We start from the raw sequence: 13,201 nt of genomic DNA, 5'->3' as shown, positions 1-13,201 counted from the left end.
GGAAATCCGGTAATGATTCAGGAAACTTCATCCTTGAGATGTAGTATCCTGCAGAGTGGTATGGTATGTAGCCTTAGAGCTATAGCTTTAATTCTTTGAATGCAAATTACCTATATCTTATAAATTAGTCTAAAAAATTTACTATAAAAATCCTGCCAAAATAGAAGAAGGAATGATACAAAAGAATGTTTTGAAGCTCTAGCCAGACCAAACTCAGAAAATGTAAGTTGCTTTTCCATCAGGAAAACCTGTAAAAGTGATGTTGATGTGGACCAATGATGTACTGTATTGGATATTGTGTTCTGCTGTGGTTATGCTTTCAATTTTCTTTGCATATTATGCAGAGAATGTTATTTATAATTTGCTTTATTTTGCTTTGCTCTCTATTCTGCATTTCTGTGCTTTTTGCTCTGCTCTGCTCTACTTTCTTTTTAGGCCACCTTAGCCCAGATTGAGGAATGCAATCCAGTTATTCCAAACCAGCTTTGGCCAATTTTGTGAGATGATTAGAACAATAAATGCTTTATGAAGCAGACAGAGCTTTTATTATTACACTCGAAGCTTTCTGTTTGCTGTGTATTTAGGCTAAAATAGTGTAATGACATAGTTCTTCTGGTCAGATAGTAGGAAGATCTGGATTTCATGAGCTGTTTCCTGCTTGCCACACTGAAATGTTCTAAAGCATGCACTTATTACTATACTCAGATCTGTGCCTGACCTGAGATCTTGCTTCGTCTTAGAAACTTGTGGTTGAGAATGTTGAAGTACTAACACAAATGAGGACCAGTTTTGATAAACCAGATCAGATGGCAGCTCTCTTCAAAAGATTGTCATGTAAGTATTCTAATGAATAAAAGATGTAAATATTCATACTTGTAAAAGTAATGGATAATAAACGTTTCTCAGTGACAAAAAAAATAAATAGCCAAAATAGACCAACACTTTCAAATAAAAACTAAAATTAACAAGTTACACTCATTAAAAATAATAGGACTTTCATTAACGAATTGCTTAAATTTATGAACAGTCATATATGGCTGATACAGCAAACTATTATGTTAGCTGAATGAAACTCACTAATTAAACTGTATAAAGACAAATATTTTAAAAGCTTAACAGAATTTTAAGATGACATCAAAGTGGATTCTAAACAAGCTTCTGGAAAAAGAGCATTCATTTTTTTCATTCTTTCCCTTTCATTCAGTCTTAGATCTGATTTGCATTTCACAGACTTAACTTAATCTTCCTAGTTTGTTACCTTTCATTCAGAATTCAAAGCCAGAGACTGGTGGGGGCTAGGTTTGAGAAAGCTGCAGTATGACCTGAAGTAATTAGGCCATTGTTTTGTTAAATTATATGGGATTACTTTTATTTTCGGCAACCCAGAGTTTTAAACAGACTATAGAGACTATTCCACGGTTTGCACTCTACCCCTGATCATCTTAGCTAATTAAATCCAGCTGGATATGTATTTATTAATCAATTCATTCATCAGTTTCTATAGCCTCCAACTCAACCAGATTACTCTGGGCAGCTTACAATTCTAAAATTGTATAGTTAAAATAATTTAAAAAAATTAAAACAATAAAAGCATCCACAAAATCAGTAAAATACAGGCAGCAGTCGTGATGGTTAATCAACTAATGGTAAAGCCAAGTAACAAGGCTCTTAACACTTTCAGAGCCCCAGACCCAGGCCTGTGCCCAAGTTCTTAAAAGTGTTGCAAAAAGCCAACTGGATTGGGGCAAATGGAAATGGTCATTTCGAGAGCCCACAGACTTTTCTTCTTTCCAGAAAAAGTTCTTCTCTTGGTTCTGAAAGAGGAAGTGGCATGCCTTCTTCTCAAATTTCCTGGCCTTGGGTTTTGGATTACTACTGTTTAGTAGCAATTATTTTCCTGTTGGATGAGATGGTAGAGTGGAGGATGGCCTTCCACTTTTGATATGGTTAAGTGAAATATATTTTCTATGGTAGATTTGTATCTGATACAGGCCTGGTTTCAGTTCTGAAACTTCATTGATGGATGATCCTTATTAGAAGAGAATGCAGCCCTGTTGATTTTCTGTCTTTGGATTTTTTTAAAAAAAATCCATTTATTACATTAATTTCCTAGAACTGCTTGTTATGTAGAATTTGATTATCACTCTGATAATGATGAAACTGTACTATTGAGCCTGGTATGTTTGGTCTAGTTGTGAGGTATTGCAGGGATCTATGTTGTCCTCTGTGTTCTGTAACATCCATGTGAAAGGCTGGATGAAATCATGTGAAGATTTGAAGCCAGGGACAATCAGTATGCAGGTGATATGCAGGGCCTCGCCAGTGTGTAGACAATATTAACTTGTGAGCAGTGGTACATAGGAACTACTATCTGGAAGCAGGTATTTATAGAAATAGTATGGTTCTCCCAAAGTCCAAATGTTTGCATTGGCTATCAGCTCAAAATGGTTTTCTAGCCATCATCATTTCCTTATGAGGATATGAATACATAATTCTTGTTTTTGTGCTGAAGACCACTTTTGAAAACAATTGGAGGCTTCACTTGTGAGAAATGGTGCTTCTTGGTCACTGAAAGACATGCAAAAGCAGAGTTATACTTCACTCTGAAGTATATACTTCAGTTATACTCAGTGGTGGGTTCCGGATCCCGTTGCAACCGGTACGGTTGCAACGGGGCCCGGCGTCCTAAACATGAATGTGTGCGGCGCGCGCGCATGCGTCGTACCTTCCAGCAATACCTCTGCAAGCCTCCAACTGCTTGCCGGAGCATCGTGTAGGCGCTGTACGCGCCGTGTGCGGAAGCTCCAAAGGCTTTAAAGGACAGGTAAGGAGCTTGGAGGGGGGGGCCCTCCGGAGCACCGTACCGGAATGGTACCCGGTGCTCCAGGCAGGCTCCAGCATTCCCCTACCGGGGCGTACCTCCTGCAACCTACCACTGATTATACTTCACATCTTTTCTGCAAAATTCACCTATTCCTTTTTCACTTTCACACTTGCTCAAGGTAGTAATGTTAGCTAAGGCTCAAATGACCTTGAGCATAAATTGATGTCGGATCAATCCAATACTTGAGAAATTTAGAGGGAATCTTGCTCACGGGCAGTTTACCAGCAACCTTTGGGAACTGTACCTTGAATGAAGTTCTCCTTGGTTGTAGTTCTCTCTGTATGGGACTGTATCTTGATTGTCCCTTACTAGTTGATTTCCATTGATAGTTTAATGGTGCTTCTTGGTCACTGAAAGACATGCAAAAGCAGAGTTATACTTCACTCTGAAGTATATACTTCAGTTATACTCAGTGGTGGGTTCCGGATCCATTAAACACTGGAAGTCTTTAAGAAGATGTTGGATAGCTATTTGTCTGAAACGGTATAGGGTTTCCTGCCTAGGCAGGGGGTTGGACTAGAAGACCTCCAAGGTCCCTTCCAACTCTACTATTGTATTGTATTGTATTGTATTGCATTGTATAGCTTAGGCAAGGGTCTTCCTCCAGAAATTCTGGTTGTGGAGGGAGATTTTGGGCCGGGAGGGTATGTCCAGGAGATTTTAAAATGCAAATATTTTCCTCCTAGTTCGTGCTCCATCTCCCACAGCAGGTGTCCTCCAACACCCCCACCCCACCCCCCAGGTCCATAGACCAGCACCGAGATGTGGCATGCCAGCAACCGGGCCACGTAAACAAGTGAAGCCCCATCCATGTGATGCAGGCAGCATGCAAAACCACGCCTCCTCTGGCCACGGAAAAACCTTTATCCGCGGAACCCTGGTGTCCAAAAGATTGGGGGCTGCTGTTCTACAGAACTTAGCACAGACAAAAAAAAATGCTGCTTAAGAGCATAACTTAATGAAAAATTGCCATTCTGTTTCACACTTTACATTTTTTTTCCAGCTGTTGATAGTGTTTTGAAGAGGATGACTATTATTGGTGTTATTTTATCATTCCGATCACTTGCACAAGAAGCGCTTAGGGATGTAAGTACTGTGTGGTACATTGTAACTCTACTGTAAAACATATTCAATTACCTTAATGTAAATTGAGTGAAATATATTACAAAAGTAAATGTAATTAAGTGCTAATAACTGTAAATGAGGTAAATAAGGTCTCAGTAGCCTTCACTTAGCTGACATGCAGAAATCATAAAATGCTGTCAAAAGGGAGAGAATATATATAAGAAACAAATTATTTTTCTGTGTTCCCTTATCCTAGGTTTTATCCTATCACATTCCTTTCCTTGTGAGTTCAATTGAAGACTTTAAGGACCACATTCCAAGAGAGACCGATATGAAGGTAAGAATTTTCTCCTGAGAGTAGTGGATGCTTTAATTCCAATAAATGTGCCAAGCCGCGGGAGCTGGGGGGCGGGCAGAGCACCACGTGGCTTGGCACCTTAGGGATACCCCCTCTCTTCAGGAGTCAGTTCACAAGGGAGCAGCCGCCCGGCAGCCCCAAAACAATAAGCCCTCCCTGATAATAAGCCCAAGGGCATATTTTGTGGGGCAAAAGAAAATAAGCCCCTGTCGTATTTTCGGGAAAACATGGTAGTTGTTGAAATATTCCTTAAACAAATGGATATTTTAAAATAATTTTGGTCTGAGGAGTTCTAAGAGACAGATGAAAGCAGGTATAGGATGGGAAGAATCTGTAGCTTAATAGTCACTGGTAGCTGTTTTTTCTGACAAGCACTGGGATAGAATTGTTCTCTATCATGGAGGCTTTAAATATGTAACTAGTAGCATAACAGAGGAAGAATTTGAAAGGTGTTTTATTTATTTAATTAATTAATTGCTGCATGATTCATACACAGGCAGCGAATTTTGAAATGTTGTTCTTAGGATAATGAGCATTCATCCTCTAAAATGATAGCCTTTTGTTTTGAAATAAAATCAGATTTGATATACAGGAGACATGTAGAATCAAATTCTTCTATATGAGAGAAGAAGCATTAACAACACAAGTGCCTGAAGTTACTTAGATTCTCAGTTAGTGCATCTCGAGAGCAGTTTTCAAACCATTTTAGTTTTTCCACTTTTCCATTAGTTATGTTTTTAATCTAATGAAATTTCATATGGTCTAGTGACGTATTTCATTCTACAGTGGCGTTTTGTTTTTCAGGTTGCAATGAATGTATATGAGCTCTCATCAGCTGCAGGACTCCCATGTGAAATAGATCCTGCCCTGGTTGTAGCTCTTTCTTCTCAAAAATCAGGCAAGATTATAAATCACGTGGATAGTGAGTGTTGTGAGACACTTCTGCATTCCGCCATTTACTGTTGTGAAATCAACTGCTGTTGATTTTATCTCCCTTTATTTTAGAGCACGCAAAGGTTTTTTTTTTCTCTTTTCAATCAACATTCTATTTACAGGATAAAATATTTCAAGGTTATTGCTATTATTTGTATGTTTTATTTGTGTAAAAAAATTTGAAGTAATGAAAAACTGACAAAAGATATTTCCCCCTGAATGCATGTAGCTGGAGGAGGTGACTAAATGCTTGGTCTTGATTTAAGTTTCACAAATGAAGGCAAGTATATGTGCCCCAGGATAATGTTGCAGGATCCAATCTAGTTCAGTTACCGGGACCAGAGATTTAGTCTTCTGAGCTTTTGGATTTGTATTGCAGCCCATCTTATTTATTTATTTATTTATTTATTTATTTATTTATTTATTTATATTTGGTGCTTCTAGACCGCCCCCTCTCCCAGAAGGGACTCGGGGCGGTGTACAGTCCATAGAGAATATCACAAAATACAATAAAAAAGTGAAATATGTACAGTTTGGAGGAGGTTAAAATGCAATTAAAAGAACTGTACAAAGCTAATATAAATATAAGTTTTAAATCCCTAAAACAGACACAACAAATTAAAAAACCCCTAAGATAGCCAGATAATAATACATTTGCCAGGAGGGACAGATTGTAATTATGCCAGGCCTGCTAATCGGAACAGGTGAGTCTTCAATTTTTGCCGGAAGGAGCGGAGGTCAGAAGTGGTTCTAATGTCGGGGGGGAGGTCATTCCAGAGGGTTGGGCCCATCACAGAGAAGGCCCTACTCCTTGGTGTCGCCCGTTGGCATTGCCTAGTGGACGGCACCAGGAGAAGTCCCTCCCTGTGTGAGTGAATTGGCCGCAGGGATGTATGTGGGAGGATGCGATCCCGCAAGTAACTAGGTCCCGTGCCATGGAGCGCTTTAAAGATGGTAATCAGCACCTTGAAACGCACCCGAAAAACCACAGGTAGCCAGTGCAGCTCGCGCAGGAGAGGTGTTACGTGGGAGTACCTCGTACTCCCCATCACAGCCCGCGCGGCTGCGTTCTGAACTAACTGCAGTCTCCGGGCGCGTCCCAAGGGCAGCCCCATGTAGAGAGCGTTGCAGTAATCCAGGCGGGACGTCACCAGCGCATGAGTGACCGTGCGTAGGGCATCCCGGTCCAGTAGGGGGCGCAATTGGCGCACCAGGCGAACCTGGTGGAACGCCCCCCTCGCCACGGCTGCCACATGGTCATCCATTGACAGCCGGGCATCAAGGAGGACGCCCAAATTGCGCGCCCGTTCCACAGGGGGCAATTGTTCGCCCCCTATGGCCAGCGATGGAATCAGCTGGCTGAACCGAGGTGCCGGTAGCCACAGCCACTCGGTCTTGGAGGGGTTGAGTTTAAGTCTGTTGTCCCCCATCCAGACCCCGACGGCTTCCAAGCACCGGGACATCACTTCGACAGCCTCGTTGGGGTGGTTTGGGGTTGAAATATACAGCTGAGTATCATCAGCGTAGAGGTGATACTCAACCCCAAAACCACGGATGATCTCACCCAGCGGCTTCACATATGTGTTGAACAGGAGAGGCGAGAGGACCGACCCCTGTGGCACTCCACAAGTGAGTGGCCTCGGGGTCGACCTCTGTCCCCCTGTCAACACACATTGCCTCCGGTCAGAGAGGTAGGAGCCGAACCACCGCAAAACGGTACCTCCGACTCCTATCCCCTCCAACCGGCGCAATAGGATACCATGGTCGATGGTATCAAAAGCTGCCGAGAGGTCTAATAGGACCAGGATAGAGGAACAACCTCTATCTCTGGCCCTCCAGAGATCATCAACCAACGCGACGAAGGCTGTCTCTGTGCTGTGCCCGGGTCGGAAGCCGGACTGGCGTGAGTCTAGATACTCTGATTCGTCAAGGTGTCGTGGAAACTGCTGCGCCACCACATTCTCAACAACCTTCGCTAGAAACGGAAGGTTGGAGACTGGACGATAGTTAGCTAGCTCCATTGGGTCGAGTGAAGGCCTCTTAAGTAAGGGCCTCACCACCGCCTCCTTCAAGGTGGTTGGTAAGGATCCCTCACCCAATGAGGCATTCACCAGGCCCAGAAGCCAGCCTCGGGTCACCTCCCAAGATGCCAGTACCAACCAGGAGGGACACGGGTCCATTAAACATGTGGTGGGTCACAGCCGTCCACGCAACCTATCCAAATCCTCGGGGGCAACAGAATCAAACTCCTCCCAGGATGGTCTCACAAGACTCGCTGTTGGCGGCCCGTCCGGTCCACTGAGGGGGGCCCATCCGCTCCGGATCTGAGCGACTTTATCCTGCAGATATTCCCCAAACTCCTCTGCTCTGCCCTGAAAGGGTGCCCCCTGCGTCCTCTGTGACAAGAGGGAGCGGGTCACCCTAAACAGGGCGGCAGGGCGGTTATCCGCGGACGCAATAAGAGCAGCACAATGTCTACGTTTGGCCGCCCTTAATGCCACAAGGTAGGTCCGTAAGTAGGCTCTTACCTGTGTTCGATCAGATTCGGAGCGTGAGGACCTCCACCTGCTCTCTAGACGTCTCCTATGGCGCTTCATCACCCTCAGCCCCTCGGTATACCAAGGAGCCCGGGTGGGTCGCTGCCACAGGAGAGGTCGCAAAGGCGCAACCCGGTCCAAGGCCCCAGCCGCCGCCCTATTCCAGGCAGCCGCTAGGTCCTCTGACCGAGCGCGGGTCAGGGCTACAGGTAATGGCCCAAGCTCCGTCTGGAACCTATCCGGCTCCATCAGGTGCTTGGGGCGGTACCAGCTTGGACCATCTGGTCCCGCCTCCTCGCGGTGGGGGGTAGCGCCAGGGAAGTCCAGCTGGAGACATGAGTGATCTGACCATGACAGGGGTGTAACAACAAAGTCCCCTATACCCAGATCACTCGTCCACTGCTCAGATACAAAAACAAGGTCCAAAGTGTGGCCACCTTCGTGTGTGGGGCCCTGAATTAACTGGGTCAGGCCCATGGCTGTCATGGAAGCCATGAACTCCCGAGCCACCTCAGACGCTGCTCCCGTCGACGGCAGGTTGAAATCCCCCATAACCACCAGCCTGGGGATCTCAACCGCCGTCTCCGAGATCAGCTCGAGGAGCTCGGGCAGGGCCGCTGATGTATAGCGAGGAGCCAAGTATACAATCAGCAAACCCAACTGCCTCCCTGGGCCCCATTTCACACCAAGGGACTCACACCCGGATATCTGAGGAACAGCGAACTCCCTCGGCTCTAGACCTTCCCGTATAACTACCACCACCCCACCACCCTTACCCAGGGCCCGAGGCTGATGGAATGCGCGGAAACCTGGTGGGCACATTTCCACGAGGGGTAAACCACCCTCGTGGCCCAACCAGGTCTCCGTTATCCCTGCAAGGTCCAGCTCCCCCTCAGAGATCAGCTCATTAATGAGGTTGTTGGTTACGGACCTTGCATTGCAAAGCATCAGCCGTAGGCCCGGGCTCTGTAGTTCCTGGCCACCTAGGTTGCGGGGGTTGGTACAAACGACCGGGCGTAGCCAACAGCCACGGTCTCCCAACCGACCTTGTAATCTTAAAGGAACTTCTCTCTAGCAGAGTGTGTACTTTGGACTATTCTGTGTGTGGTAATTTATATGGCACCTGGTTGTGTGTGACTTTTTAGTTATTGATTGGGGTTTTGATGGCTGGCTATTAAGTCGTTGGCTGTTGTTTCCAAGTTGATTTAAGTTTACTTATCTTGGCGCCTATCTAGGATACAAAATGTCATGTGGTTTCATTTGAACCCATTTGAAATGATTATGGGTCCTTAAAAACATTTTACTTGTAACTCATCCTAAATTTCAAATTCTCAATAATTTCATCTCTTCTTTTAACGAACTATATACAGTATATACTTCTCCGGTCTCCGCTCTAGCATCCTTTTTTTAAATCATTAATGTCACGGCAATTCTTTTTTCTTTGTTTTTTTTTCTTGAGCTTTCTTTTCAGTGATTAAACTAGGGCAGGGGTGTCCAAACTTGGGAACTTTAAGACTTGTGGACTTCAACTCCCAGAATCTGGGAGTTGAAGTCCACAAGTCTTAAAGTTCCCAAGTTTGGACACCCCTGAACTAGTGTGTGTTTCTTTCTGGAACACCCTCCCCCCTCCCCCAATAAATTATTGTTTTAATTTGAATTCATTTTCAGAAAATATTAGTCCAGAGGAGGAATATAAAATTGCTTGCCTTCTGATGGTCTTTGTGGCAGTCTCCTTACCAACTTTGGCTAGTAATGTGATGTCTCAATACAGTCCTGCCATTGAAGGTAATATTTGTGGGAATTCATGGAGATAATCCGTTAACTATTCAGTGGAAACGATTGATTTCAATTTATGGTCTTGGTGGTTACATTTTGGTGTGGAATGACAAGTCATTTTTTACCTCACAATGGTACTTTTCAAAAAGTAAATCTCTTACTTCAATCTACTTGGTTTTCAGAGATTAGTGATTAGAAAATGTTAAGTTGTAGTGCAGCGTCCCCCAATCTCTGGGCCCCAGGGACCATTTCTGTGGAGCAAGATTTTTCCACAGACTGGAGGGGGTGTGGTCTCGTGTGCTATCTGCATCCTGTGGGTGGGGTTTCATTTGTTTGCGCAGCCCAGTTTCTGGCATGCTGGTACCGGGGGTTGGGGACCCCTGCGGCAGAGGAAGTATTTATAAGATGAAAAACAGTAATGGGCATTATCTGGAAGAGTATTAAAATGTGTGTGTGTGTGTGTATGAAAAAAAAAATGAATGAAATAATACAAATGTCTTCTTGTCTAGGTCACTGTAACAATATCCATTGCCTGGCAAAAGCAATCAATCAGATTGCTGCAGCCTTATTTACCATTCACAAGGGAAGCATTGAAGATCGTCTCAAAGAATTTTTGGCTGTATGTACAATTTTTTTTTTTCCAAAATAACCTGCTCCAGAAATTAATCTGTATTTTGCAAAGTTTGCAGCTATACTGTGATTATTTTGCAATGTTTGTTTATCAACCCTGATAATATTGGAAGGGGGGATGTTGTACATAATAATGGTTGCTATAGTGAATGTCCATGTTTTGCTTCACTTATTGTATTTCATTTGAATTAATCTATTCCGGGGATCTGAGCACTCAAATGAAACAATTGAATTAGTGTTTCAATTAGTCCCATTCATTTCTTTATTACTCATTACTCTATATTCCCCATGTTTGCTGCATTCTTTAGCATTGCAAATTATCATTAGTCTTACATAGTATTTGTATCAGACATTGCTGAATGAAATAGTATGCCTTAAAAATAGGAGGAACTGTAATTAGTTTTGTTTAAGTTACGTATATGTGATTATAATTTATCACTCATTATATGATCATGATTTATCACTTGTTGCTTATGTACACTGAGAGCTTATGCACAGGAGACAAATTCCTTGTGTGTATCCAATCACACTTGACCAAGAAAGAATTCTAATTCTAATGTGTGCATCCTTACAGCTTGCCTCCTCCAGTCTACTAAAAATTGGCCAGGAGACAGACAAAACCACTACAAGGAACAGAGAATCTGTTTATTTACTTCTTGACATGGTAGGCTTTAATCCTAACTATTGTTCCTTTAAGCTGTTTTGCAAGTAAGCAGAGAGATATTGTTGTTGATCACAGAAAAATTATTGTTCAACAAGTTCAACTTATTAAAACAATTTCTACTCCAGACCTCTTCCTCCTACTCTTGTCTCAAATTGGACATATACTGGCTGCAGATTTTGTGAGTGTTATGTTCGGTACAGCTGGAGCCCACAATATTATATACTAGTGATGGCTAACCTTTTATATTACTCTGTACTGGAAATTGCAAACAGAACCATCAAATCTGGAGCGCGCAGCCTTGCTAGTCTTTGTGCACGCGGGAGCATCAAATCCTGGAAGAGCAGCATTCCAGCACCCAAACTTCCAATTTCCAGCACAGGTGCGTGCCCCACAAACAGCTGGCCATTGCACATGTGCATGAAGGAAACCCGGAAGCTCGGGTGCTGGTATATGCATGCACGCAGGAACATTGCTCTTCCAGGTTTCGCCACTCCCACAAGCCTGAAGACCAGCTGGCCAGAGTGCGTGTGTGCACAGGAATGTCCAGTACATGTGCCATAGGTTCGCCAACACGGTTATATACTGTCTTTGCTTTCTCTTCTGTGTTGTCTCTCACTCCAGCAGTTTCCCATTTAAATTTTCTCAGCAGTACATAGACCATTATCAAGTGCATTTCTGAAAGTAACTTTATTATTGTGATGTCGTGGTCACTCGGAAAATATAAGAAGAAAAGTAGTAGGTTTAGCCATTGCGATTCTTTCCTATTGGTCAAAGTCTGCTAGCAATGTGATGTGATTTCTGCATCTAACTTGTTTGTTTCATCTCACAGATGTGCACAGAATCATCATGAATATTTTTGGCATTCAGCCCAATGAATGAGAGTAATTTATAATGCATTCAGAAGGAGCAGGCTAATTAACTATTTGGTTTACAGCCTTTACAGACTGGGAGCTAGCTAGTTTTAATTGTCAGAGATTGTTCCAAAAATGCAATTTCTATTGACGACGCCTTAGTTGAACTGTGTGTGTGTGTTGGTGTGTGCAGATCTGTAGGGATGTCCATAAATATAGGAAGATAAATTTTTCCAGCATCCTGAATTCTACTCTTTGTTCAGATATTCTCACTGATTTCTTCTTTTATCTTAGATTGTGCAGGAGTCTCCCTTCCTGACTATGGATCTTCTGGAGTCCTGCTTTCCATACGTCTTGCTACGGAATGCATACCATGCTGTGTACAAACAAAGTGTCACATCCTCTGCCTGAATAGCTACTTATCTGGAGATCAATTAAGCACGCCTATCTGTTGCCTCAGTTTTACTTGTAAACTGTGGAGCTGTTTTTATTTTATGGCCTGGCAGAGTTTTGTGGATTCTAAACTTTTTCCCAATGCAGTTGTATTTCTGACCAGTGGTTTCTTAATATGGTTGTATTACAATATAAGCTTGGCTGATTTTAGGTTGCACATTTGCTGAAATTATTCCTCTTTTTCTTTTTCTTTTTTGAGTCTCAATTCTGTTCAAAAGAGAAATGCTGAAGTTATGGGTTTTTTTCATATTTGATCATGCAGAAATCATAATGGCTTGTTTATCTCCATGAAGAACTCTATTTAGTGATTATTTTAGTGTTCCTAGTTTTCATCTGTGTGTAAATTATTTCATATAGGGAGAATTTACAACCTGTACCTATTGTTCTTATCAGAAATAAGATCTGGATGTGCATTTCTGTGAACTACAACATTTTTACTTTATTTTTTGAAACGCTCACTCAGATTAATGACAGATGCTATCTAATATTTTAAAAAGAAGTTATAGGATTGCTTATCCTTAAACAATCTTCTCCATACAATCTGAAATGAGAAAAAGTGATTTTGTTTGTACAAAGCCTACATAGTGAAATTTTTTAAGACTAATGTCCATGGTGCCCCATTGGCATTAACACTACATTGTATCCTCCTGTATAATAAACATTCTTATGCATTTATCAAATGTTGATAAAATGTTAGCCCTTAACCACTTTTTATATGTTTTAAATTTTTGAAATTCAAGTGTATCTTCCATTACATACAATAAACACTACACTGAAACGTGCTGGTGACTTTGCTATTTTATACTAAGCTAGACTGAACTGACACAATTTTAATGTATCTTCATCAAGGAATTTCTTTAATGTTTGACTCTATTTTTGTATAGAATATATTTTTTAGTTTCTAACATCTACAGAAGAAAGAGCAATACAAGTTGCATTTCCCTTATTGTCATCTATAAAGACTATGATCACAGTACTGTTGATTGAACAGTAATTTAATTTTTAAATATTTTAATCTATTAAAAACACCTAACATTGCAGGTTGCTCTG

General features: G+C 42.3%; 1 protein-coding gene across 5 annotated transcripts in view; it reads left to right on the top strand.

Annotated features, from left to right (window-relative positions):
* Positions 1–12,933, top strand: part of NCKAP1 (NCK associated protein 1) — a 79,978-nt gene extending 67,045 nt beyond the window's left edge. For 4 of the 5 annotated variants that reach the window (XM_081940854.1, XM_081940853.1, XM_081940852.1 and 1 more), the window contains exons 24-31: positions 741–834; positions 3,888–3,970; positions 4,206–4,286; positions 5,112–5,229; positions 9,446–9,562; positions 10,063–10,172; positions 10,758–10,847; positions 11,993–12,933. In XM_081940854.1, the coding sequence (XP_081796980.1) occupies positions 741–834; positions 3,888–3,970; positions 4,206–4,286; positions 5,112–5,229; positions 9,446–9,562; positions 10,063–10,172; positions 10,758–10,847; positions 11,993–12,109 (810 nt within the window). In that variant the 3' untranslated portion in view covers positions 12,110–12,933. The remainder of the gene's footprint in view (positions 1–740; positions 835–3,887; positions 3,971–4,205; positions 4,287–5,111; positions 5,230–9,445; positions 9,563–10,062; positions 10,173–10,757; positions 10,848–11,992) is intronic. The other variant, XM_081940855.1, reaches the window with a different exon arrangement.
* Positions 12,934–13,201: the final 268 nt, after the last annotated feature.

The sequence above is a fragment of the Natrix helvetica genome (genome assembly GCF_964273705.1).
Source record: "Natrix helvetica genome assembly, chromosome: 1".
NCBI classification, from domain to species: Eukaryota; Metazoa; Chordata; class Lepidosauria; order Squamata; family Natricidae; genus Natrix; species Natrix helvetica.
Note: the sequence above shows the minus strand (reverse complement) of the source record. Positions and strands in the feature narration are given on the sequence as shown.